The sequence below is a fragment of the Phyllobates terribilis genome, unplaced genomic scaffold, assembly GCF_046119375.1.
Source record: "Phyllobates terribilis strain yellow unplaced genomic scaffold, ASM4611937v1 Scaffold_4__5_contigs__length_816908805, whole genome shotgun sequence".
Taxonomy (NCBI): domain Eukaryota; kingdom Metazoa; phylum Chordata; class Amphibia; order Anura; family Dendrobatidae; genus Phyllobates; species Phyllobates terribilis.
Genome location: NW_027362764.1, coordinates 269,981,873 through 270,009,271, shown reverse-complemented (window position 1 = coordinate 270,009,271; position 27,399 = coordinate 269,981,873). Strand labels below are relative to the sequence as shown.

The 27,399-nt window shown below is 43.8% G+C and overlaps 1 protein-coding gene across 5 annotated transcripts in view; it reads left to right on the top strand.

Moving 5' to 3' along the window:
* The window catches only part of AMPH (amphiphysin), a 305,154-nt gene that overhangs the window by 182,178 nt on the left and 95,577 nt on the right, over window positions 1–27,399 (top strand). For all 5 annotated transcript variants that reach the window (XM_073678259.1, XM_073678256.1, XM_073678257.1 and 2 more), the window contains exons 6-8: window positions 20,702–20,809; window positions 21,009–21,094; window positions 23,186–23,261. In XM_073678259.1, coding sequence (XP_073534360.1) covers window positions 20,702–20,809; window positions 21,009–21,094; window positions 23,186–23,261 — 270 coding nt within the window. The remainder of the gene's footprint in view (window positions 1–20,701; window positions 20,810–21,008; window positions 21,095–23,185; window positions 23,262–27,399) is intronic.

Genomic DNA, 27,399 nt, shown 5'->3' with positions numbered 1-27,399 from the left:
TGAAGGCGCCCATAACTGCCATCTTGGGCCTCCCTCAAACCTCAGCTCCATAGGAGAATCGGGGTTTACCTATATACTACAATACATCAGTATTGCAGTATATAGTAGAAGCGATCTAATGACCAAAAGTTCAAATCCCATAGAGACACAAAAAAAATAAAGGGAGAATGAAAAAAAATGTTTTAAAAAATCTGTGTATGAAATCAGTCTGTCAAAAGTCCGGTCAATCTAAATATAAAATTATTGAAACGATATGTTAAACAGCGGAAAAAAAATCTAAACACCAGAATTGCCACTATCCTGTCACCACACTTTCCGTAAAAAACGCGATCAGAATGTCACGTGTACCCCAAAATTGTACAAATAAAAACATTCAGCTCAGCATATAGCAGTATGAACAGAAAATTAAAGTTAGTGTCAGAAAATGGCAGCACAAGCAAAAAATATACAGTACAGACCAAAAGTTTGGACACACCTTCTCATTTAAAGATTTTTCTGTATTTTCATGACTATGAAAATTGTACATTCACACTGAAGGCATCAAAACTATGAATTGACACATGTGGAATTATATACTTAACAAAAAAGTGTGAAACAACTGAGAATATGTCTTATATTCTAGGTTCTTCAAAGTAGCCACCTTTTGCTTTGATGACTGCTTTGCACAATCTTGGCATTCTCTTGATGAGCTTCAAGAGGTAGTCACCGGAAATGGTCTTCACTTCACAGGTGTGCCCTGTCAGGTTTAATAAGTGGGATTTCTTGCCTTATAAATGGGGTTGGGACCATCAGTTGTGTTGTGCAGAAGTCTGTTGGATACACAGCTGATAGTCCTACTGTTAGAACCTTGTTCTTAGTTTTTTTCCTTTGCTGGTCACATGACCTTGTTGGCCTATTTAATCCTGCTCCGCCCTTCTGGCTTTGCTGGACTTCATTGTTTAACTACTTTCTAGCTAGCCTGTGCCCTGTATCTAACTCTGTTAGTTTGCTTGGTCTACGGACCTCTATGTTCTATATATTTTGTTTGTTCATCTGTCTGCTACTATTTCTGTTAGGAGGTGTCCCATTTTCCTCCCAGTCCTTAGTACTTGTAGGGATTCCTTCCCCACATCTATAGGTCTCCGTACAGACTAGCTTAGGACTTTAGCAGGTCTGATCGCAGGATCAGGTCCCCTGTTACATCGTAGGGATTAAGCTGAGTTCTATCGTAGGGACAGATCTCCTCTCTTTCCTTAGCTCTGGTAGCAGAACATAACAGTAAGTCCAGCCCAGCAAATGCTCTAAGGAAAGATTTTTTTTTTCTGTTCCATCATGGTGTCGGTTCTGGATTTGGCTAAACACCTGCAGGGACTCTCTTTGGAGGTGACTGAGCTCCGACAGCACGTGAGTAACTGTCCTGGAGCACATTTCTTGGAGCCTAAGGTACGTTTGCCGGATTTATTTTTTGGTGAACACCGAGAATTTTTTTTCATTTAAAAATGCTTGCTTATTGTATTTTCGTTTGAGACCCAAGTCCTCTGGGGATGATTCCCAGCGCATATGGTTTATAATGTCACTTTTGCGCAAAGAGCCTCAGGAGTGGGCCTTTTCTTTGCAACCTAGTGATACATGCTTCAGATCAGTGGATAGTTTTTTTTCTGCTTTGGGACTATTATATGATGATCCTGACCGTGTCGCATCAGCTGAGACTGAGTTAAGACGTTTGAGACAGGGATCAGGTAATGTGGAAAAATATTGTACTCATTTCCGTCGATGGTCTACTCAAACAGGGTGGAACGATTCTGCTCTGAAAAGTCTATTTCTTGCTGGGCTCAGTGAAAGGGTTAAAGACCTGCTAATTGCTTATCCTACACCTGAAGATTTGCAACAGGCTATGCAATTAGCTATACGGGTGGATAGGAGACTGCGTGCAAGGGTTAATGAGAGCAAATCCTCTGCTATGTCAGTTTCTGGTTATGAGAATGTGTGTACTAACAGTGGTGAATCGATGGAGATTGGAGCGATGGCACCTCGCTCTCAAGAAAAAGATCGCAGATTTTCTGAAGGCTTGTGTTTCTATTGCGGAAAATCTGGTCATTTGATTAAAGACTGTGAGCTTCGTATCAAGAAAGAAAAAAAAATGGTCAGTCATGCCCGTATTGCCTGTTTAAATTCCAAGGGTGTATTTTTAGCTGCTTCCACGATTGCTCAGGAAAAATTAATGGAATTTCGGGTGTTTGTTGATTGTGGGTCTACTCTGAATGTAATTGATGGGGGATTCTTGGAAAGACTCAATTTAAAACCCAAACCTTTATCATCCCCCATTGCTGTGGTCTCTGTGGATGGTTCCCCTTTGAAGAATATTACTCTCAAGGTCTGTGAATTTCCTCTCACTATTAATGGTGTTCACCATGAGAAATTGGATTTGGTAGTGTTGAATAACTTGCCTTCTCCAGTAATATTGGGATTGCCCTGGTTAAAATTTCACAACCCTGTACTGGATTGGTCTACCAGTGAAATTAAATCCTGGAGCCATAAATGTTATGACAAGTGTTGTAACGGGCGTATTGCAGCTTTGGATAGGGGAGAATTGCCTGTTCCTATTCAGGATTTTTGGAGAGTTTTTTCTGAGAAGGAATCGCAGGTTTTGCCTCCCCATAGAGACTATGATTGTTCTATTGAATTTGTCCCTGGAGCGACTCTTCCTAAAAGTCATTTATTTAACCTTACTATTCCTGAGAGAAAGGCTTTGGAGGAATACATACAGACAAGTTTGGCCGCCGGTCACATTAGGCCCTCTAAGTCTCCTGTGGCGGTTGGATTTTTTTTGTAAAAAAAAAGGACGGCGGTTTACGTCCTTGTCTGGATTTTCGTGAGATTAACAAAATTACTGTACGCAATCCTTACCCACTGCCATTGATTCCTGATCTGTTTAACCAGTTAATGGGGGCCAAGTGGTTCTCTAAAATTGACCTTAAGGGGGCATACAGTCTGTTGCGCATGAAGGAGGGTGACGAATGGAAGACTGCTTTTAACACTCCTGTGGGTCATTTTGAGAATCTGGTTATGCCTTTTGGTCTTACTAATGCTCCTGCATTTTTTCAGAATCTTATTAATGACATCCTTAGACCTTTGATCGGCAAAAATGTGGTTGTGTATTTGGATGACATTTTGATTTATTCGCCGGATCTGGAGTCTCATTGGCGGAGCGTACGTGAGGTATTACAGTTGTTAATGGACAATTCGCTTTTTGCTAAGCTGGAGAAATGTGAGTTCGCTGTACAGAGAATTCGTTTTTTGGGCTACATTATCTCCAGCGAAGGTTTTGAGATGGACCCGGTTAAAGTTCAAGCTGTACAGGAATGGCCTAGGCGTATTGGTTTGAAATCGATACAGAGGTTTTTGGGTTTCGCCAATTATTACAGAAAATTCATAAAAAATGTTTCTAGTATTGTCAAACCTCTGACCGATCTCACCAGGAAAGGTGCTGATGCGGTTCAGTGGTCTTCTGAGGCCATTGAAGCTTTTGTGTATCTCAAGGAGAGGTTCACCTCTGCTCCCATCCTTATGCAGCCTGATGTGACTAAGCCGTTTTTGGTTGAGGTTGATGCTTCCTCTGTGGGGGTTGGCGCAGTATTGTCTCAGGATAACGGGGATGGATTACATCCCTGTGCCTTTTTTTCAAAAAATTTTTCGGAGACTGAACTGAATTACGATATTGGTAATCGGGAATTATTGGCTATTAAACTCGCATTTGAACACTGGCGCCACTTCTTGGAAGGTGCGGAATTTCCCGTTCAGGTTCTTACGGATCATAAAAATCTGATATATCTTGATGCTGCCAAGCGCCTGAATGCCCGTCAGGCTAGGTGGGCACTGTTTTTCTCGCGGTTTAATTTCTCCGTTACTTACATCCCTGGTACTAAGAATGTTAAGGCGGATACCTTGTCTCGCAGTTTTTCTCCCATAGTCGGTGCTGAGAAAGAGGAGAACATTTTACAAGAAGGTGTTGTGATAGCTGCTTTGGACTCCGTTTTGGAAGATGAGATTCTTAAAGTACAGGAGAATGCCCCATCTAACACTCCTCATGGGAGGTTGTTTGTGCCTGGGACCTTTAGGAGAGATTTGTTTGTTGAGTGTCACGAATCTCGGTTGGCAGGTCATCCCGGAATCTCTGAGACCAAGAGACTGGTGGGTCGCAGTTTTTGGTGGCCTGGATGGCAGAAGGAAGTCATTAAGTGGGTGCGCCAATGTACTATTTGTGCTAGATCTAAGTCCTCACATACTCCTGCTGCGGGGTTGCTTTGTCCTTTGGAGGTTCCCAGTGCTCCTTGGACACATTTGGCTATGGACTTTATAACTGACCTTCCCCCCTCTGAGGGTTTTACTGTCATCTGGGTGGTCGTGGATAGAGATGAGCGTTGTTCTACTCGAACTGTTCGCCAATCTCAAATTCGAGCTGTTTTGGGCGGTGTTCGAGCCGGTCGGCGAACACGAACAATTTGAGAAAAATTCGGCTGTTCGAGGTTATGTTCGATAACTGTTCGTGCACCAAAATCATAACTGGATTTTTTCTCAGTAATGATGAAAATTAATGTTAATACGCAGTTTGAGTGTACAGCGGGGTGGGGGGAGGGGCAGGGGATGGATCTCTGCAGGAACAATGAAGATCTCCATTTTTTTTTCTCTTTCCCGCATTTGCAGTGGGGAGGTGCAATCTGTCAGCCTATCAGCAGCGCACACACGGAGCGAAGTGCTTTTTTTCACACAAGCAAGGGCATGTGTGATTGGCAGTGTATGTCACATGTCCTTGCCCTATAAGACCAAGCCATTTTCCCCGTCGCCACCATTTTCTCACTGCTGCAGCTGCGTGTTAGACGGCACCGCTGTTGCTGTGTGTGCTATACCTTGTTAATTTCAAGCCAATTTTCGCACAAATATACAGATAGCTTGGGAGTAGGGAATAGTTGTGATTGCAGTCCTTTTAAGGACTAGGTTACAGCATTTCCTACGACTTTTATCAGGCAGGTCTGTGCTCTTAAATAGATAGATTGTGGGAGTAAAGACTAATTGTAATTGGAGTCCTTTTCGGGACTAGGTTACATGAGTTCCTATCAGTTTTTGCCAGGCAGGTCTGTGCCAGTGCTGTGCAAGTTTTTTTCACAGCATTTGGCTGAATCTAGCAAAGCTAATCCTTTTTGGCCTATTGCAGAGTGTGTTAGTCAGTGGAGTAGCCTATCTGTGTTGCAAGATATACCACCTGTGTATAGAATACCAATTTTTTTACTGCACCTAGTGAAGTAAAATCTTTTGGGCATAGCATCATTCTATTAGTCCATCTATACTGACCTCCATCAGGTTGCAAACTGAATATAATTTTTTTCTGCATCTAGCTCTGAAAAAATATTTGGGCTTCTAGCAGTGTGTGGGACTTGGTCTATTAGTCCATCTATACTGACCTCCATCAGGTTGCAAATTAAAAATAATTTTTTTCTTCATTTAGCTCTGAAAAAATATTTGGGCTTCTAGCAGTGTGTGGGACTTGTTCTATTAGTCCTTCTATACTGACCTCCAGCAGGTTGCAAATTGAATATAATTTTTTTCTGCATCTAGCTCTGAAAAAATATTTGGGCTTCTAGCGGTGTGTGGGACTTGGTCTATTAGTCCATCTATACTGACCTCCATCAGGTTGCAAATTAAAAATAATTTTTTTCTGCATCTAGCTCTGAAAAAATATTTGGGCTTCTAGCAGTGTGTGGGACTTGGTCTATTAGTCCATCTATACTGACCTCCATCAGGTTGCAAATTAAAAATAATTTTTTTCTTCATTTATCTCTGAAAAAATATTTGGGCTTCTAGCAGCGTGTGGGACTTGGTCTATTAGTCCATCTATACTGACCTCCATCAGGTTGCAAATTAAAAATAATTTTTTTCTGCATCTAGCTCTGAAAAAATATTTGGGCTTCTAGCAGTGTGTGGGACTTGGTCTATTAGTCCATCTATACTGACCTCCATCAGGTTGCAAATTAAAAATAATTTTTTTCTGCATCTAGCTCTGAAAAAATATTTGGCCTTCTAGCAGTGTGTGGGACTTGGTCTATTAGTCCATCTATACTGACCTCCATCAGGTTGCAAATTAAAAATAATTTTTTTCTTCATTTATCTCTGAAAAAATATTTGGGCTTCTAGCAGCGTGTGGGACTTGTTCTATTAGTCCATCTATACTGACCTCCATCAGGTTGCAAATTAAAAATAATTTTTTTCTGCATCTAGCTCTGAAAAAATATTTGGGCTTCTAGCAGTGTGTGGGACTTGGTCTATTAGTCCATCTATACTGACCTCCATCAGGTTGCAAATTAAAAATAATTTTTTTCTGCATCTAGCTCTGAAAAAATATTTGGGCTTCTAGCAGTGTGTGGGACTTGGTCTATTAGTCCATCTATACTGACCTCCATCAGGTTGCAAATTGAATAAAAAAATTTTCTGCATCTAGCTCTGAAAAAATATTTGGGCTTCTAGCGGTGTGTGGGACTTGGTCTATTAGTCCATCTATACTGACCTCCATCAGGTTGCAAATTAAAAATAATTTTTTTCTGCATCTAACCCAGCCAATAGTTTTGGCCTAATACCACAGTTTGGCCACTCAGCTCTGCTCGGTTACCATCCATTGTTTTTTTGTGCAAACAACTCCAGAGTTGTGAATTAGTTAACCACCAAAATGAGTGGAAAAAGGCCTGCTGCTGGTGGAAAGGGGAATAGGCGTGTTGGGAAGGGGAAAAAAGGTTGTGTCCGTGGGGTAGGTGCAGAAGAAAGACCATCTTCCAGCCAAACTAAAATGTCTACTTCTTTTAGCGGACAATGTGATAAGATCCCTTTCTTACGGCCACGCCAATCGCTACAAATTCCAGATGAGGCACAAAAACAGCAGGTGCTTCAACAGATATCAAGTGCTCCTTTAAGTGGGCTCTCCTCCACATCAACTTCAACATCACAAATACTCCAGTCCTCAAAGGTGTCACCCAAATCGCACTTGCTTCCTCACAGCTCCCAAATCTCCAGCTGCCCGTCTGAGTATGAGGTAGAACAGATGGTTGAGTCTGCAGAGCTGTTTACTCATACTATAGCCTGGGAATCAGAGGTCGACTCCAGCGCTTCTGTGAATCCAGACGAGGAAATGATCTGCACTGATGCCCAGAATCTTTATGAGTCGGATCCAGGACCAGACGCAGAAGGTTCTGACCATAATGTAGACCCTCATTCCCAAACTGTAACTCCTGTTGGTGGAGACAATGAGGAAGACGATGATAAGACTCAAATACCTGATTGGAGCGACAACTTTAGTTTTTTGTCAGGGCAGGAACAGGTTGGCTCTGAGGACGACGGGTGTGATAACGCACAGGGTGATGATGATGAGGTCGGAGATCCCACTTACTGTCAACCCACAGTCAGCCAAGAAATGAGGTCAGCAGAGGAGGTGGAGGAAGATGCTAGTGACGACGAGGTCAGGTTGCGCCTTCCTGGACAGAGACGTAGTACTGGAAGCACGTCAACAACTGCATCCTCAAACACAACTCTGCCTCTCACCACAAGTCGTGGTGGCTCTTCAGGTCGCATGGGTGCTAAGCCTTGCATAGCCTGGGCATTTTTTCAGATCGATAAAGATGACCCAACTCGTGTTATCTGTAACATTTGTCAGCAAAAGCTAAGTAGAGGCCAAAAAATACATAGTTTGAGTACTTCATGCATGAACCGGCACATGGACATGAAGCATAAGTTGCAGTGGGAAGCTCAGTGTGCTACAATGCGGTCTAGCCGGCCGGGCCAACCACCGTCTGCCATATCTTGTGCATCCGCGGCCTCTTCATCCTCTGTGACTGGGGGGACAGCAGTCACACCTGTTTTGGGGCGCAGACCTGCCACCTCTTTACCCGCAACAGCCAGCGTGATTGGCAGGTCATCATTTTCTTTGGAGGTGGTAACACCAGCTGGTCTTGAGCGCTGTCCGACATCGATAGCACCACCTTTGGATCAAGGCAACCTAACATGTCCGCCTGCATCTTCCTCACAGACCGGCAGTTTGCCGGGGACACCCTTATCAACCCCGTCTAAGCACAATAGCCAGCCCTCGGTCCCTCAGATGTGGACAAGTAAAAGACCATTTCCTCCTAGCCATGAGAAAGCTAAGAGGTTGAATTTCACCATCTGCAAGCTCTTGGCTACAGAAATGCTGCCTTTCCGCCTGGTGGACACAGAGGATTTTCGAGACCTTATGTCCGTCGCAGTGCCCCAGTACCAGATGCCCAGTCGGCACTACTTCTCAAAGAAAGGTGTGCCTGCGCTCCACCAGCATGTCGCACACAACATCACCGCTTCTTTGAGAAACTCTGTGTGTGACAGGGTGCATTTCACCACAGACACTTGGACGAGTAGGCATGGACAGGGACGTTACATGTCGCTGACTGGGCACTGGGTAACTATGGTGACAGCAGGACAAGGGGCTGCTGTCCAAGTCTTGCCGTCCCCACGAGTTGTGCGTCAATCCTCTTTATGTCAAAGTTCCACCACTGCTTCTGCCTCCTCAACCTCCTCTCGGTCTTCCACCTGCACCCAAAGCCTGTCTGGTCATGCCACAAGCTTTCTAACTGCGCAGAAGGGATCCTGCACACCTCCTTACTATGCTGGCAGTAGGGCTCAACGTCATCAGGCGGTTTTTACATTGAATTGTCTGGGAAATGTGAGTCACACAGCTGAGGAGTTGTGGTCAGCTCTGGAGAACCAATTTCATGAATGGTTGTCTCCACTGGACCTGAAACCAGGGAAGGCCGTGTGCGACAATGCTGCAAACCTGGGTGCGGCCCTTCGCCGGGGCAATGTCACACACGTGCCTTGTATGGCTCACGTGTTGAACCTGGTTGTCCAGCAATTTTTAGCCCACTATCCCAGACTAGATGGCCTTCTGCAGAGGGCACGGTCGCTGTGTGCTCACTTCCGCCGTTCGCATCCCGCAGCTCAGCGACTTACATCTCTACAGAAGTCGTTGGGCCTGCCACTTCACCGGCTAAAATGCGATGTGCCTACCCGGTGGAATTCAACTCTGCACATGTTGCAGCGACTGTGGCAGCACCGACAAGCCCTGGTGCAATACGTTCTGACGTATAGCCTGGGCCAACGAGATTCAGAGGTGGGGCAAATCACGCTGGAGGAGTGGTCTCAGATCAGGGACCTATGCACCCTTCTGCACAGTTTTGAAATGGCGACGAAGATGTTTAGTGCTGACGATGCCATTATCAGCATGACTATTCCGGTGATTTACATGCTGGAGCACATGTTAAACAGAATTCGGAGTCAGGTGGTGGCACAAGAGAAGGTGGAGGAAGTAGAGGAGGAGGAGTTGTATGCGGAAGGGCTAACATCTGCAAGGTCCAGACGGTCGGCAGCACCAAGGCGGCAGGCATGTGAGGGTGGGGGAGATGGTTTTACCAGGGCGCATGGTAGCAGCCAAACTAGTGAGGAAGGTGCAGGAGCCCAGGAAGAAGTGGAGGACGAACTGATGGAAGACTCATCAGATGAGGGAGACCTTGATCACATTTCTGTTGTGCGAGGTTGGGGGGAGAGGACAGAGGAAGGAAGCATGATTGTTACCTCGCCACCAACACAACAGGGACTTGGTGCTCCTGGATGCGCAACACACATGAGTGCCTTCTTGCTGCACTACCTGCAACATGACCCTCGAATTGTGAGAATTAGAAATAATCCTGACTACTGGGTTGCCACACTGTTAGATCCCCGGTACAAAAGTAAATTTGCAGAAATTATTCCTGCCATAGAAAGGGATGCACGCATGCAGGAGTATCAGCAGAGACTGTTGCAGAATCTTACATGTGCTTTTCCACAAAATACCAGTGGTGCACGTAGTGAATCTCACAGTTCCAACTTGCCAACCGTGGGACCGTCAAGTGTTCAGCACTCAAACCGTGACAGAACCACAGTATCTGCTGGTAACATCAATTTTGCGGAATCATTTCACCACTTTTTTAGCCCATCCTTTGCAAGGCCACAGGAGACAAGAAGTCTGACACATAGTCAACGCCTAGAGACGATGGTACAGGAGTATCTCCAAGTAAACATTGAAGCCACGACTGTGTCACTGGACCCTTGCTCTTTTTGGGCTTCCAATCTGGATAAATGGCCGGAGCTAGCCACTTACGCCTTGGAGATCTTGTCATGCCCCGCAGCCAGCGTTCTGTCTGAACGTGTGTTCAGCGCTGCTGGTGGTGTGCTGACAGATAAGCGCACGCGGCTCTCCACTGATAATGTAGACAGACTCACGTTCATAAAGATGAACAAATCATGGATCCGAAACGACTTTTCTACCCCTGTGTCATCCTGGGGAGAGTAAAAGCTTGATGATTGGTTAAAATCACCCTACCAACCGTTTTAAGCTTTCAAATTACTAATCATGTTTATCTGTATCTTGACTGGAAAATAATTTGGGCTTTGTAGCAGTGTGCAGCACTGATCCTATTAGGCCATCTATACTAAAGCTTCACCAGATTTAAAATTAAAAATAATTTTTAGCTGCATCTAGCCCGGAAAATAATTTTGGGGCTCCGAGATGCGCAAGGCACATAAGTGCCTTCTTGCTGCACTACCTGCAGCATGACCCTCATATTGTCAGAATTCGAAGTAATCATGACTACTGGGTTGCCACACTCTTAGATCCCCCAAACTTTTCGATCAACCTTTTCATTTTAATAAAGACCAAAAAAATGGTCATTTTTGAAATTATAAGCATTAGCAGGTTGTTAGAAACTGAAATCAAACAGTTTTCAACTCAAAACTTTATTCTAGGTGATGTTACATTTTCACATAGGACCCCTTGTTCGAAAGGAGCTTCTGAACTCTCTCGTCCATTGAATTTGTCAGGTTTTGGATGGTTTCTGCTTCAATTGTTTTGCATGAGGACAGAATACCCTCCCAGAGCTGTTGCTTAGATGTGAACTGCCTCCCGCCATCATAGACACTCCTTTTAATGATGCTCCAAAGGTTCTGAATGGGGTAGAGGTCAGGGGAGCATGGGGGTCACACCATAAGTTTGTCCCCTTTTATGCCCATATCAGCCAGAGATGCAGATGTTTTATGTGCAGCATGAGATGGTGCATTATCATGCAGAAAAATGATCTTGCTGTGAAATACACGGTTCTTCTTCTTGAACCATGGCAGGAAGTGCTGTTTGAGAAAATCCACATACATTATGGAGTTCATCTTTAGCGCCTTCAGGGATCCTAAAGGGGCCGACAATCTCTCTCCCCATGATTGCAGCCCAAAACATTACTCCACCTCCTCCTTGTTGGCGCTGTAGCCGTGTTTGCGTGGGGTGTCCATCAACCAGCCATCCTCCACTCCATCCATCTGGACCATCGAGCGCTGCACGGCACTCATCCGTGAACAAAACAGTTTTGAAATCAGTCTTCATGTAATGTTTGGCCCACTGGAGCCGTTTCTGCTTGTGTGAAGTGGATAGAGGAGGTCGACAGGATGGCGCATGCACAGCTGCAAACCTCTGAAGGACCCTGCATCTTGTTGTTCGGGGGACGTTGGAGGCACAAGCAGCTTCAAAAACTTGTCTGCTGCTATGACAAGGCTTTTTTGCCGCTGCTCTTTCAACCTGACGTAATTGCCTGTAGGAAAGAGTCCTCAATTTGCCCTTATCAGCACGCACACGTGTGTACTGTGAATCAGCTACATACTTCTTGATTGCCAAGACACTTCATCCTGATCATCGCACAATGTTGATTGTAGTCATGCCTTGACCTAAACACTCCACAATTTGTTGCTTCTCAGCAGCCGACACATCCTTTTTCTTTCCCATTTTGGCAGAAAATGTAGGCTGCTTAATAATGTGAGAGAGCCTTCTTAAGTAGTCTTGCCTTTCATTGGACACACCTGCCAAACTAATTAGCACAGGTGTCTGCAATTGCTTACAGTGATATAAAGAGCCCTGACACACATCACCATCAATGAGTTTAACTGACAAACAAACAAATTCTTCCCTTATCACTCCTAAACACTTTTTGTATAATAATTTGGAACGCAGTGTACATGTGCTTTTCCACAAAACACCAGTGGTTCACGTAGTGAATCTTACAGTTCTAACTTGCCAACCGTGGTCTGTATGGAGTTGTTCAATAAAGGGCCCAAAATTAAGATAACATAGATGGGAGAGGTCTCTATGAATAGGAATTCCTAAGTATTTGATACCCTGTGAGGGCCAGGCAAAGGGAAAGTTGGACTGGATGGAATCCTATATGGATTTGGGGAGGGAGACATCGAGGGCCTCAGACTTCGCTGCATTGATTTTAAAATTTTACCATGTAACAAAGTGATCTATTTCAGCCATAACAGCATGGATGGATATATGTGATTGAGTGATATATACTAGGACATCATCAGCAAATAGAGAGCACTTGTACTCGGTGCCTCCCACCTCAATCCACCTAATATTGGGGTTATGGCGAATTGATGAGAGCAGGTGCTCCGTCACTAGGATGTATAAGAGAGGGGACAGAGGACATCACTGCCTTGTCCCATTGGTGATTGTGAAAGGTGATGAAAATGTTCTGACGCACCCCCTGGGCCTTGGGACACCCGGAGCCGGACCCTTTTTGGTGGATGCTGGTGGTTGTAGTCTTCGTGGCGGCCACCCAGTTCCGTGGCTCAGGGCGGTCAAACCAGTGGCGGAACTATTTATGTGGTTTTCATGTTTAAATGTCCGACTACGCCACCCGTGGATTGCGGTCAGAGTGAACCGCCGCTACAGGGCAGACCACTGAGGCTGGTGTTGTGGGTGCAGCAGAGCGTAGCATAACTCCCCACGGGAGGAGTATAGCCTCAGGGCAGTGTATGCGGAGGATGGGGGTGATGGTGCAGGGCAGCAGCAGTAACGACACGGAGTCAGTGATGCAGTTCAGGGCCTTTACTCACAGTTCTTATTATCCAGACCACGTCTGCAGGTAACGGCTGCCCACGTCGTACTGTGCTCACCAGGTGAGGGGCTCAGACAACTCCCAGATAACTTTGGAGCACTTCACAGGACCCCCTTTGTGTGTCCTTTGTCTGGCCTTTCTTACCAACACTTCTGTCCGGCTGCCTCGGGCCTCCTCTTGGTAAACTTGGCGCCAGTTTCCCTGACCCTATGTGGTGCCTTCCTAGCGGGTGTAGCGAGGGGCTGCGCCACATAAAATGTCAGAGCCTCCGGTTTCTAGCTGAGGGTCGTTTCCTGCCTCCACTAGTTCGGGGACCGGTCTCCCCCTTTGGCCTGACCCCTCCACGCAGGTGGATTCGGGCGTGCGGTGGCGACTCGCCCGTCCGCACCCCTGGGATCCCTTCATTCCTCGTTCCTGGAGCCTTCTCCGCTCCTCTTCCTTCCTTCTCCCTCTTCCAGGCCTGGGCCTCTGTTACTAGGCCCGCCTCCGGAGCAGAGCTCATGCAGAGCCCCTGCTCCCTGCCACTTCTGCTCAGACTTCTCTGCACTGAACTAAGATGGTGCCCACCTTTTATACTCCCTTCTCAATGCACCCAGGAACTGCTTCCTCCCTGCTCCTGCACTACAGGGTTCCCCTTCCTCAGTGTTCCCTCCCCCCACTCCAGCCAGGGACAGGGACTGTCGTGCCCATCTCAGGGGCATATTGGTCGCCCTGCCCCACGGCAATGTGGTGTAATGCATGCAGGTGTCGGGTCCTGATCCACACTCCATCCTTACCTGAGAGTGAGATATCACACCTCTGGGTGAGGTGCAATACGTCTTTAGCAACCGAGCCCTCAGGGTGCTACAGTTCCATTTATCTTCAGCCTAGGTGACGTATTGCGATACAAGGCCGTGATTTTGGCTATAAAAGGGTCCCCTAGACCCCTACCCCAAGCTTTTTAAGAGAATCATATATGGCGTGCCAGGAGACTCTATGGAATGCTTTCTCAGCATCCAACGAGAGTATCTAATTACAAATTTTTAACTGCATCTAGCCCAGGAAATACTTTGTGCCTAGTAGCAGTGTCTGCTAGTAAGCGGATTATCCCGGCTGTTAAGCAAGCTGCACCACCTGTAGTTTAGACACTTAATTTTTTCAAAGGAAATGCTTCGGGACCATGGGATACTTAGTGAAGAGCATCAGGAGGCACCCCAAGGCATAGGGGCTGGGACTGGCAGTAGGATGCCTTGCGGTGGACAGCCGAGCTCGATCCTTATAAAAGCTTTTTAACTGCAGCAGCTTTAGTGGACGCTACTGGAGCTGGAATTACCGCGGCTGCTGGCATGAGACTTGCCCTCCAATAGATCCTTGTAAATGGATTTAAAGTGTATTCATTCAAATTAGAGAGACAATTTAAATTAAAAAGCTTAGAGCTGCCTCCACCACAGGGGGGCTCGCTCGACCCACCAGCGGACAGGCACCAGTATTGGGAGAGGGGGGCTGGCCGTCAGGGTTCACCGCGGCTCTGGCACAAACCCGGCGACACGGAGGTGGCACGGGCAGGAGCGGACTGGCCGTGTCGGCTTCTCACTTTTTGGATTTTAGAAGGGCATGACATGCCTATATCTGTGTCTCCCCCTCCTTTTACTCCTCCACCTCTTTTATTTTCGCATGACTATATGTACTTGTCACTTTTCCATGTGTTAGTTATGTCTTCTGAACAGTTTGTCAGCTTTTGGACACCTTTGAAGGTGTTTTCTATGTGTTTCTATGTGTTTTTGTTTGCCTGCCATTGGTTTTAACGGTGTTCGAAGGTGTTCGACGAACAGTTCGACGAACAGTTCGGCGAACACACGGGTGTTCGACGAACCGAACCGAACTCGAACACTACGGGGGTGGCTCAACACTAGTCGTGGACCGTTTTAGCAAGATGTGTCACTTGGTTCCCTTCGTCAAACTGCCCTGCGCTAAAACTCTCGCTAAGGCCTTTGTCAAGGAAATTGTCAGACTTCATGGCGTTCCTACTGACATTGTTTCTGATAGAGGTCCTCAGTTCGTGGCTCGTTTTTGGCGTGCCTTTTGTGACAGGTTGGGAGTTCATTTGTCGTTCTCGTCCGGATATCATCCTGAATCTAATGGCCAGACAGAAAGGAAAAACCAGGATGTTGAGCAGATCTTGCGTTGTTTTGTGTCAGACAATCAAGAGGGGTGGTCTGAGTTTCTGCCACTTGCTGAATTTGCTCTGAACAATCATACATCTTCTTCTGCTGGTTGTTCGCCTTTTTTTTGTTGTTCTGGGAGACATCCGTCGTTTGGGTCGTTCTCCAAGTTGGGATCTGCCGTGCCTGAGGAGGAGAATTTTTCCGGTGATTTGGAGAGAGTTTGGACGGATGTGCGTGGTAATCTTCAGGAGGCCAACAGAAAATCTAAAGACTACTTTGATAGGAAACGACAGGAGGTTTTGTTCGCTGTTGGTGACATGATTTGGTTGTCGTCTAGGAATCTGCGGTTGAGGATTCCTTCTAAGAAATTGGGTCCCAAGTTTGTAGGGCCCTTTAAGGTGCTTCAGGTTGTCAACCAATCTGCTGTTAGGTTGGAGGTTCCTACCTCCTGGAGAATTAATCCGGTATTTCATGTCTCTCTGTTGAAAAAAGCTGTTGTATCAGAGTGTGACGCCTCTGCCTCTGTTCCTCCGGTGGTGGAGGACGGGGAATATGAAATTTCTCGCGCATCCTTAACTCTAGACAGTATAGAGGTAGTTTGCAGTATCTTGTGGCCTGGAAAGGTTTCGGACCCGAGGATAACTCTTGGGTGAGGTCGGATGATGTTTCCGCGTCCAGACTTATTAGAGCATTTCACAGGAGATTTCCTGATAAGCCTGGTCCTAGGGGATCCGGAGGATCCTCTTAGAAGGGGGGGTACTGTTAGAACCTTGTTCTTAGTTTTTTTCCTTTGCTGGTCACATGACCTTGTTGGCCTATTTAATCCTGCTCCGCCCTTCTGGCTTTGCTGGACTTCATTGTTTAACTACTTTCTAGCTAGCCTGTGCCCTGTATCTAACTCTGTTAGTTTGCTTGGTCTACGGACCTCTATGTTCTATATATTTTGTTTGTTCGTCTGTCTGCTACTATTTCTGTTAGGAGGTGTCCCATTTTCCTCCCAGTCCTTAGTACTTGTAGGGATTCCTTCCCCACATCTATAGGTCTCCGTACAGACTAGCTTAGGACTTTAGCAGGTCTGATCGCAGGATCAGGTCCCCTGTTACATCGTAGGGATTAAGCTGAGTTCTATCTTAGGGACAGATCTCCTCTCTTTCCTTAGCTCTGGTAGCAGAACATAACACCTACTGAATAGACTGTTAGAATTTGTATTATGGCAAGAAAAAAGCAGCTAAGTAAACAAAAACGTGTGGCCATCATATCTTTAAGAAATGAAGGTCAGTCAGTCTGAAAAATTGGCTAAACTTTGAAAGTGTCACCAAGTGCAGTTGCAAAAACCATCAAGTGCTACAAAGAAACTGGCTCACATGAGGACTGCCCCAGGAAAGGAAGACCAAGAGTCACCTCTGCTTCTGAGGATAAGTTTATCCGAGTCACCAGCCTCAGAAATCGCAGGTTAACAGCAGCTCAGATTAGAGACCAGGTCAATGCCACACAGAGTTCTAGCAGCAGACACATCTCTTCAACAACTGTTAAGAGGAGACTTTGTGCAGCAGGCCTTCATGGTAAAATAGCTGCTAGGAAACCACTGCTAAGGACAGGAAACAAGCAGAAGAGACTTGTTTTGGCTAAAGAACACAAGGAATGGACATTAGACCAGTGGAAATCTGTGCTTTGGTCTGATGAGTCCAAATATGAGATCTTTGGTTCCAACCACCGTGTCTTTCTGCGACACAGAAAAGGTGAACGGATGGACTCTACATGCCTGGTTCCCACCGTGAAGCATGGAGGAGGAGGTGTGATGGTGTGGGGGTGCTTTGCTGGTGACACTGTTGGGGATTTATTCAAAATTGAAGGCATACTGAACCAGCATGGCTACCACAGCATCTTGCAGCGGCATGCTATTCCATCCGGTTTGCGTTTAGTTGGACCATCATTTATTTTTCAACAGGACAATGACCCCAAACACACCTCCAGCCTGTGTAAGGGCTATTTGACCAAGAAGGAGAGTGATGGGGTGCTACACCAGATGACCTGGCCTCCACAGTCACCAGATCTGAACCCAATCGAGATGGTTTGGGGTGAGCTGGACCGCAGAGTGAAGGCAAAAGGGCCAACAAGTGCTTAGCATCTCTGGGAACTCCTTCAAGATTGTTGGAAGACCATTTCCGGTGACTACCTCTTGAAGCTCATCAAGAGAATGCCAAGAGTGTGCAAAGCAGTCGTCAAAGCAAAAGGTGGCTACTTTGAAGAACCTAGAATATAAGACATATTTTCAGTTGTTTCACACTTTTTTGTTAAATATATAATTCCACATGTGTTAATTCATAGTTTTGATGCCTTCAGTGTGAATGTACAATTTTTATAGTCATGAAAATACAGAAAAATCTTTAAATGAGAAGGTGTGTCCAAACTTTTGGTCTGCACTGTATATATATATATATATATTGTAAGGCGGCGGTGTTCACACTGTGCAGTAACTGAGGCAGTGACCCAAGCAAGTCCAACATAAACAGCTTTTATTCAGCAACTCACGGGTAAACAGAAAGTCCTCTGGTTCGCAGCCGGGTTAACATGAGTCCATAAACAATGGTTGCCGGGGACAACGGCCACGCCGGGCCGCTCAGAGCCTTCCCAGGTGCAGAGCCTTCCCAGGCGGTGGTTCAGCCACACTCAATCCTGCTGAGCTTTCCTGCTATGCTCCTAGCAGGTTGCAACATAGAACACCAGTAATCCTTAGTGCAGTGATTTAAAGGACCTGTGGCAAGAGCCACTGGAAAACCCGGTTTGGAGGGAGGAGGCCGCCCCACTGCCTCCTGTGACCTCCTCCAAGAAATGAAGGCCCTGCCAGGCCCTGCCAGATCTATGTTTCTTTCAGAGATTTTGTTTTTCTCGTTACCCTATAAAGGACACTGTTAAGAAAAGTGTAAGATAAAGTGTGTAAAAGATAAAAATAGCTGACTAACAGTTTATTACTTAACAAAGTGATGCCCTGGTCACACATTGCTTGTGACACTGTAAAACTTCTGGCAACTTGGGTGTTTAGATCAGGCTTACAGACAGGAACATCATTGGGTTTGTGCAAGGGCTCGTGCACACGACCGATTTTCTCGTACTATCCATGGTTTTCATGGATAGCACTTGTACATACGATTTTCTGTGGCACAGTGTACATGTCTGATTTTTTTATGCCGAGTGATCTGTGTTAAAAAAACGGTGACATGTCAGATTTTGATCCAATTGTCAGATCAAAACCAACAATGCAAATCTATGGGTCCATAAAAAAATTGGACCGTACTAGGATGACATTCAAGTGTGGTCGATTTTCACGGACTGACAGAATCCTCTCCACATCCAAGAAAAGCTGATGTCATTCAGATGAAACTCAGAATCTGATCAGAATAAAAGCTGACTCGGATGTGGAGAAATCAGTCGCGTGACCCTACCCTAAGGGCTATACTGTGGTATTGGGCAGGAGGCTTCCAAGGATTTTTTTCTATAGGAAAATGCCCATCCCCAGGTTGCATTCCTAGACTCTGATGGCAAGCTCTGACGATTCCCAGTATTTTCGTATTCCCAGAACCAGCAGATATGTTCCAATAGTCAAGATATGCTTTACAATCAAATTAGTTTGTTATGACTGAATCTTTATTCTCCCTGAAAATTTCCAGCATCCGGCATACTCAGATCTGAGACATTGTCATCTTAGTTCCTAATAGCGTCTACAAGTCAGTGTTACCTGGTTTATTTGGTGCTCATGTACGCAGTAACCTTAACGTCCATTTACACTGCACGATTATCAGGAATGGTTCTTAGGAAGGCTCATTTCACAGTAATCTCAGTGTAAACAAGCTGCCAATCACCCAACAAACAAACAATACTCTCATTCGTAAGCCAAAATTATATTTTCTACTGCACAAAAAAATCATTGTTTTCTTGGTAACACAGTAAATGGGACCTCCACTGAGAACAATGGCAGCCTATGTACATGTAATGATTACAGATCAGTATACATCTGAAGAGGGGTTGGCCTGTGTAAACAGGCTCTTAAATGACTGCCACAGTGTGAACGCACCTTTAGCGCATAGGAAATTGTTGTGAATGACACTTGGATTAACTCTTCTTCTATGAGAGTTTCAGTGCTTACTGTATATGTGAATTGTCTGCAGCGTTAATCACATCACTAAGGGCTATATATGGAAACTCTATTTTAGCCACAGCGGATATTTCAGCATATTTCCCATGGTAACACATAAAATAGACACTTTCCTTATGTAAAACACTTTCTAATTCCCTAATTATCGGATGTGTTTTTTTGTTAAACACAGGTGTCCATGGTAAAAGATTCCTAATCGTTAGCATAGTGCTCCACCGTAAAAAAAGGACAAAAAGAGGCTAACTAGTACCTACCCGATAATACAAAAAAAATGTTTCCATTACATAGACATTGATCACATCAATAAGGCAGGGGGCTGGGCAATAGCTTTGGTAGCTAGAACTGCTAACCTCTATTGCTATAATCAAACCTGCATAGAAAACTTCGCTCCAGTTTACACTCTAGTTTAATTTAGTCTTTGATATCTATTCTGTTATATTTTTTTTAACACATCCGTGTATATTACTTAATCATATCACTTAATAAGCTAGGATTTAACACTTTTTTTTACTGTCATAGGCCTACCATAGTACATAAAATTTAGAACGCTCCTCCAAACATTAAAGTGTTGGCAAACCATAGCACCTTAGATGATAAGTTGCTTATTGCTAGGGTTCTGACAAGGGTCTTGGTATATAATAAGTTGTTTACTGCTAGGGCTCCGATAGCTGGGACGCCCACGAATCTCCAGAATGGAACTCTATGGATCCCTAGCAGCCAGGTGTGGATAGGTGATAGGTCTTATGGTGTACCAAACAGAAAAAAGTAATCAGAGCTTACCACGCTTTGTGAGTTGGAAATCTATTGGAAGAAAACTGGTGGGTGCCATGACTGTATCTGGTGTAGCTCAGCAACTGTGGAAAAGTGTGTACCAAATACTTTAAGGCACCGCAACATATTAGGGGTTCTACCCTGAGCACAATCTGAGTGTAGCTTCCTAAAAATGAGCTGATCACCAGGGGTCTGACAGCTGTCATCACTAGGTAAGCAGACATTCTTTATACCAGGGCTGTGGAGTCGGTAAGCCAAACCTCCGACTCCTCAATTTCCATGACACCGACTCCGACTTCCTCATACAATAGGACAGACATTTATAAGACATTTCATAACTTTCCCAAATTCTTCTGAAAAAATATTCTCCACAAACTGCATTGAACTACTGTACCCAATTTATTATATATTTTAGGAGTTGGAGTCGGTCCATTTTATACCAACTCCGACTCCACCAAAATGGACTCTGACTCCGACTCCACAGTCCTGCTTTATAGAATGCCCATTGAAATACAAATTCCGAGCATGGAGTGTAAGTTACTGTGGGGAAAGCAGATTTGGTTATTTTATAAACTAGAGACTGTGAAGGCTTATTTTCAAAAATTATTTTCCAAATTGAATAATTGAATATGGTGACACTCAATTTGAATCCTAATTTTTTTCTAAAGAATCGGATTGCCAAGCGCAGTCGAAAATTAGTTGATTATGACAGTGCAAGACATCATTTGGAAGCATTACAGAATGCCAAGAGAAGAGATGAAGGGAGAATTACAAAGGTATTTACCAAGCCCATATATCTAGTATGTGTTTCTAGAATTTTGTGCTCATGACATAATGTCTAAAGGTACGTCAGTATTTCAGTTTCATGTCTGAGTCTTATGTGTTAGCTCTTCTGTAGAGTTTGTTTTAGAGCAAGTAACTCCAAATGCTGTATGTGTGTAGTAGTTAATATCGTAAACTCCCTCTGCTCTATAGGCCGAAGAAGAGTTCCAGAAGGCACAGAAAGTTTTTGAAGATTTTAATACAGATTTGCAAGAGGAATTGCCATCGTTATGGTCCAGGTATTATCCTTTTCTCCTTTTTTTTAAATTCAATCTAAATATGGAAGAAAAAAGCTCATAACATTTGTGCAGTATCATAGACAGTAAAAAGAGGGTGTCCTCAGATAAAGTAGCACAAGTAGGGATGGGAGGATCTGTGGATGTTCGAGTCCGTCAAGTTCGGCCAAACTTTATAAAAAAAAGTCTGGTTCAGGTACCAGTATGGTACCCGAACTTGATCCCGAACCCGGACCCCATTCAAGTGAAAGGGGTACCCTAACATCCGCCAGTTCCCACACTGTGGTACAGTGTGGGAAACACTGGCTCTGATCAGCAGTAACCTTACTGAAGTAACCTCCGGTCACAGCCAAAGGGTATCGCGGACCGTTGCTGGTTCCCAGGCTGTCACAAAGAGGACAGCATGTGAGCGAAGAGCTGTGACCGGTGGTGAAAAGGTTACCATCAGTCAGGCGTTGGCTAATGGCTACTACTCTCATCATCGTGCGCCTGGTCTCGATGATAGCAGCGAGAGCATGCGACACTGAAGAGAGTATTCACCAGCCGGCGCCTGTGCATAGTAAGAAATGTGTCGCTGAGATATATAATTAGTGCAGTGCGTGTGTATCTTACTGTACATGTATTTAGCTAATAAATAAAGAAATAAAGGAAAAAAATGGTGTGGGTTCCTCCTTATTTTTAATACCCAGCTGAGGGAAAGCAGACATCTGGGGAGTGGTGTTATTTTTCTGGGAAGAGGCCAATATCCTTGAAGCTTCCCAGGCTATAAATATCAGCTCACAGCTGTCTGCGTAGCATTTACTGGTTATTAAAATAAAAATTCGGGGGACCTCACATCTTTTTTTTGGGAGGTCCCCCAAATTTCTATTAACCAGTTGAGGGAAAATGGACAGATGTTTATAGCCTGGGAAGGGGGCAATACCCATGGAGCATCTCAGGTTATTAATCAGCTCACAGCTGTATACTTAGCCTTTACTGGTCATTGAAATGAGGGCTCCCCAAAAAAAATTACGTTGCGTCCCCTCTATTTTTAATAACTAGCAAAGGCTAAGCAGACAGGTGCTGATTGATATTAATAGACTGGGAAGGGGCCATGAATATTGGCCCCCTCCAAGACTAATAACACCAGCCTTCGACTAATAACACCAGCCAATTCTGGCACTTAGCTTCGGCTCTTCCCACGTGCCCTGGTGTGTTGGAAGAGGGTTATTGGTTTTGGGGTTGTTGTCAGCTGTGTAATGTCCACTGACATCAAGCCCAGGGGTTAGTAATGGAGAGACGTCTGTCAGACACCCCCATTACTAACCCATAGTCAAAAGCAATATTAATTGTTTTGTTTTTTTTCTTTTCACATATTACACTGGCCAATCACAGCCATGCCAATACTTGGCATGGCTGTGATGGAGGCAGAAATGCCTACTCTGGAAAAGCTGGTTGATTGGCTGCACTGCAGCCTTTCAGCAACCTTTGTTCAGGCTGAAGAACCCGGACAGTAACACTGACTTCCGTACGGACCCCGAACTTTATTATTCGGGTTCGCCCATCAGTAATCGCTAGTCATACAACAGATAAAAAAGTACAATATTGCTTAATGTTCAAATTAAACTTAACACATCAACAAATAAACGAACAGAAGGTTGTATTTATATTTATAAACACATATAACATAGGTAAAATAAGAAATCAGCTATAAAGAATGGGTCAAGCACACTGAATGATAATGATTAATATAGTTTATTAGATAAATCAATACAAATAATTAATGTAACACAAAAAACACCATTAAAAACATTTAAAAAGTGCCCAACAGCTACAAAGTCAATTTTACTTGAGTATGTTGAGTATTGAAATAATATAATATATCCATAATATACCATTATGGAAACCAAGAACCATTGGTGAACATATGACTGTTGGTTTCTAATCAATTAAAATTGAATTATCTCTACATGGAATTTTATCAGTTTGCAGTTTAGGCAACAAAAAAAAATCAATAAAGCATAAATTAATGGACAGTCTCAGTAGCCCACTGAAAATATCCAATAACTTTCTACTGTTTTTCTTTCCTCTTATTGTGACTCATCAATAATCCAGACGAATCGGTTTCTATGTGAACACTTTCCAAAACATATCAGGTCTGGAGGCAAAGTTTCATAAGGAAATCACAGGGGTAAGTAATTTGCTTCATATTTCTTCATAAAAATAGAATTATGTATTTAAGGTGTATTTTTTTTGTAGGAGAGTAAAAAGAATCTTTGACTTTAGACTCAAATTAAACTGTTGCCTGGAACACAAGATCTATATCTAAATATATCTGCAATATCAGCAACTGCAATCAATACATACAGTGGCTTGTGAAAGTATTCACCTCCTTTGCTTTTTACCTATTTTGTTACGTTACAACCTGTGTTTAAATATTTTTGTAATCCGATTTGTGTGTGATGCATCAGCTCTAAATAGTCTAAGTTGGTGAAGTGAGAAAGATATTGGCAGAAATTAAATTTATGGGATCAAATAACTAAAAATTGTCATGTGCATATGTATTAACCCCTTTTACGATGAAGCCCCTAAAAATTTCTGGCGCAAGCAATTATCTTCATAAGTCACATGCTTAGTGAAAGGAAGTCCACCTGTGTGTAATCTAAATGTGACATGGTCTGTCAGTATATACACACCTTTTCTGAAAGGCCACAGAGGCTGCAATACCATTAAGCAAGAGGTGCTACTAACTAAACAACTCCATGAAGACCAAGGAGACCTCCAAACAAGTCAGGGATAAAGTTGCTGAGAAATACAAGTCAGGGTTGGGTTATAAAAAAAATAACCCAATCTCTGATGATCCCCCGGAGCACCATCAAATCCATTATCATCAAATGGAAAGACCATGGTACCACAACAAACCTGCCAAGAGAGGGCCGTCCACCAAAGCTCTCAGCCTGGGCAAGGAGGGCATTAATCACAGAGGCAGCACAGAGACCAAAGGTAACCCTGACGGAGCTGCAGCGTTCCCAAGCAGAGACTGGAGTATCTGTCCATACAACCACAATAAGCCGTACACTGCATAGAGGTGGCCTTATGGAAGAGTGGGCAGAAAAAGCCTTTACTTACACACAACAATTGTAAGGCTCATTTTGAGTTTGCCAAAATACATTAGAGAGACTCTCCAAATGTATGGAGGAAGGTGCTATGGTCAGGTGTGACCAAAGTTTTACTTTTTGGACACCAAGGTAAACACTATGTCTGGCGCCAAACCAACACAGCACATCACCCCAACAGTATTATCCCTGCATCCATGGAGTCCCTTACACACACACACATAAATACATTCACATTTTACACATATTGACCTGACAGAGCATTTGCCTGAATCAGGTTACAACAGCCCATTTTGTAATTTGCAATACAGACAGGGAGGCTGTATGTGCCCACCAAGTTTCGAGTTGCCAAACACTGTTTTATACAATTATAGGAACGCAAATTGGAAGATTGATGGTTCCTATCAAAATTACATATATCCCAGTAGAAACTAATAACACACAATGTAGCTTCCCTGTTCAGATTTGAAAAAGCTTCGCTGACAAAAAAAATTGAATTTCTTCTGCTTTTTACCCCTGAGCCCAGGCATGAAAGTCACTGCAGGGCTGCAAGGACAGGCTTATAAACTGCAGAGTTTAAAGTCCCCGGTGTCTGAACATTTCAAAACATTGCGGAAATATGAGGAACAAATGTTTCTCTCTAGAGGGTGGTTTCCTCCATTTTACACTGTTTGTGCTACATTCCCATATATTCAGCTGCTGTCATTTTACCATCATTTTGCAATCTTATTTTTATGACAGCACATATATTACAGTAAGCAGAACTGCTACATATTTATTGCTTTGCTAAATTCAAGTCTCCCGGCTGCGCTGTATTTAATCTTAGTTTGTGAGAAAGCATTTGAAACACAGAATTATTTTTTCTTTGTTTTTATTGGTTTTCTCAACTGAGTATTCTGGAACAATACAAGCTACTTATGTTTCCAATGTTTATTTTCTACCGCAACTAATTCTTCTATAGCAACAGAACAGAATTCTGTGAACTGTACAATATGGAACTATAACTATTACTTTTATATTATGTATATTACAACCCCGGGCAAAAATTATGGAATCACCAGGCTCGGAGGATGTTCATTCAGTTGTTTAATGCTGTTGAAAAAAAGCAGATCACAGACATGGCACAAAACTAAGTCATTTCAAATGGAAACTTTAGGGCTTTAAGAAACACTAAAAGAAATCAAGATAAAAAATGTGGTACTCAGTAAGGGTAATTTTTTTCAGACCAAGCAGAGGGAAAAAAATATGGAATCACTCAATTCTGAGGAAAAAATTATGGACTCACCCTGTAAATTTTCATTTCCAAAACTAACACCTGCATCAAATTCGATCTGCTCGCTAGTCTGCATCTAAAAAGGAGTGATCACACCTTGGAGAGCTGTTGCACCAAGTGGACTGACATGAATCATGGCTCCAACAGGAGAGATGTCAATTGAAACAAAGGAGAGGATTATCAAACTCTTAAGAAGTTAAATCATCACGCAATGTTGCAAAAGATGTTGGTTGTTCACAGTCAGCTGTGTCTAAAATCTGGACCAAATACAAACATCATGGGAAGGTTGTTAAAGGCAAACATACTGGTAGACCAAGGAAGACATCAAAGCGTCAAGACCGGAAACTTAAAGCAATATGTCTCCAAAACAGGAAATGCACAACAAAGCGAATGAGGAACGAATGGGAGGAAACTGGAGTCAATGTCTGTGACCGAACTGTAAGAAACCGCCTAAAGGAAATGGGATTTACATACAGAAAAGCTAAACATAAGCCATCATTAACACCTAAACAGAAAAAATGTGGTTCAATGCAAGTCAATGGTGGCGATTTCGCCGCAATTCTGCAAAATTAATGGACGTGCTGCGGATTTTTCCCCAATGATAATCCTCAGCGGAAATTTCTGCTGCATGTGCACAGCACATGCGGATTATCATAGTGAAACATGGCAGACAACTTAACATGTGTTTTTAATGCGTTTTCGCGGAGGAAATGCAGCCGCGGAAACGCATTAAATCCGCATCGTTTTAAGGTTTAAAATCCTGCAGTGCCCGCAAGGTCCCCCTGCTCAAGAAGGCACATGTGCAGGCCCGTCTGAAGTTTGCCAATGAACACCTGGATGATTCTATGAGTTATTGGGAGAAGGTGCTGTGGTCAGATGAGACAAAAATTGAGCTCTTTGGCATTAATTCAACTCGCCATGTTTGGAGGAAGAAGAAGGATGAGTACAACCCTAAGAACTGAAGCATGGTAGGGGAAATATTATACTTTGGGACTGCTTTTCCGCAAAGTGGACATGACGACTGCACCGTACTGAAGGGAAGATGGATGGGGCGAGATTTTGCCCAACAACCTCCTTCCCTCAGTAAGAGCATTGAAGATGGGTCGTGGCTGGGTCTTCCAGCAAGACAATGACCCAAAACATACAGCCAAGGCAACAAAGGAGTGGCTCAAAAAGAAGCACAGTAATGTCATGGAGTGGCCTAGCCAGTCTCCAGACCTTAATCCCATAGAAAACTTATGGAGGGAGTTGAAGCTCCTAGTTGCCAAGTGACAGCCTCAAAATCTTAATGATTTAGAGATGATCTGCAAAGAGGAGTGGACCAAAATTCCTCTCGACATGTGCGCAACCCTCATCATCAACTACAAAAAATGTCTGACTTCTGTGCTTGCCAACAAGGGTTTTGCCACCAGGTATTAAGTGTTGTTTGCCAGAGGGATCAAATACTTATTTCTCACTGCAAAATGCAAAAAAATGATCTAATTTATTTAATGTGATTTTCTTTATTTTTTGGGATATTCTATCTCTCAATGTTAAAATTAACCTACCCGTAAAATTATAGACTGTTCATGTCTTTGTCAGTGGGCAAACTTAAAAAAACAGCAAGGGATCAAATACTTCTTTCCCCCACTGTATCAAAAAGTTTACACTCAGGCGATGTTACTGCATTTATTGAAATATTTTTTGGCTGAATTAAATGATATTGATGATACCAATGATACAATCCAATGTGATACAATTGTTATATTGTTAATTGTGTTATATTGTTATGAATACTTGGCCCTGATGACATCACGTTTCACCCTTTGCCCTATGTTTAGTGAGTCTGTGCTGAGAAAGCCTGTGATGTGCATGGTCAGTGTGTCCCTATAACTCACCATACAGAAGGCTAAATAGAATAGAGCTCTACTCTGACCAGTATGTGTTAGTACACCACAAAG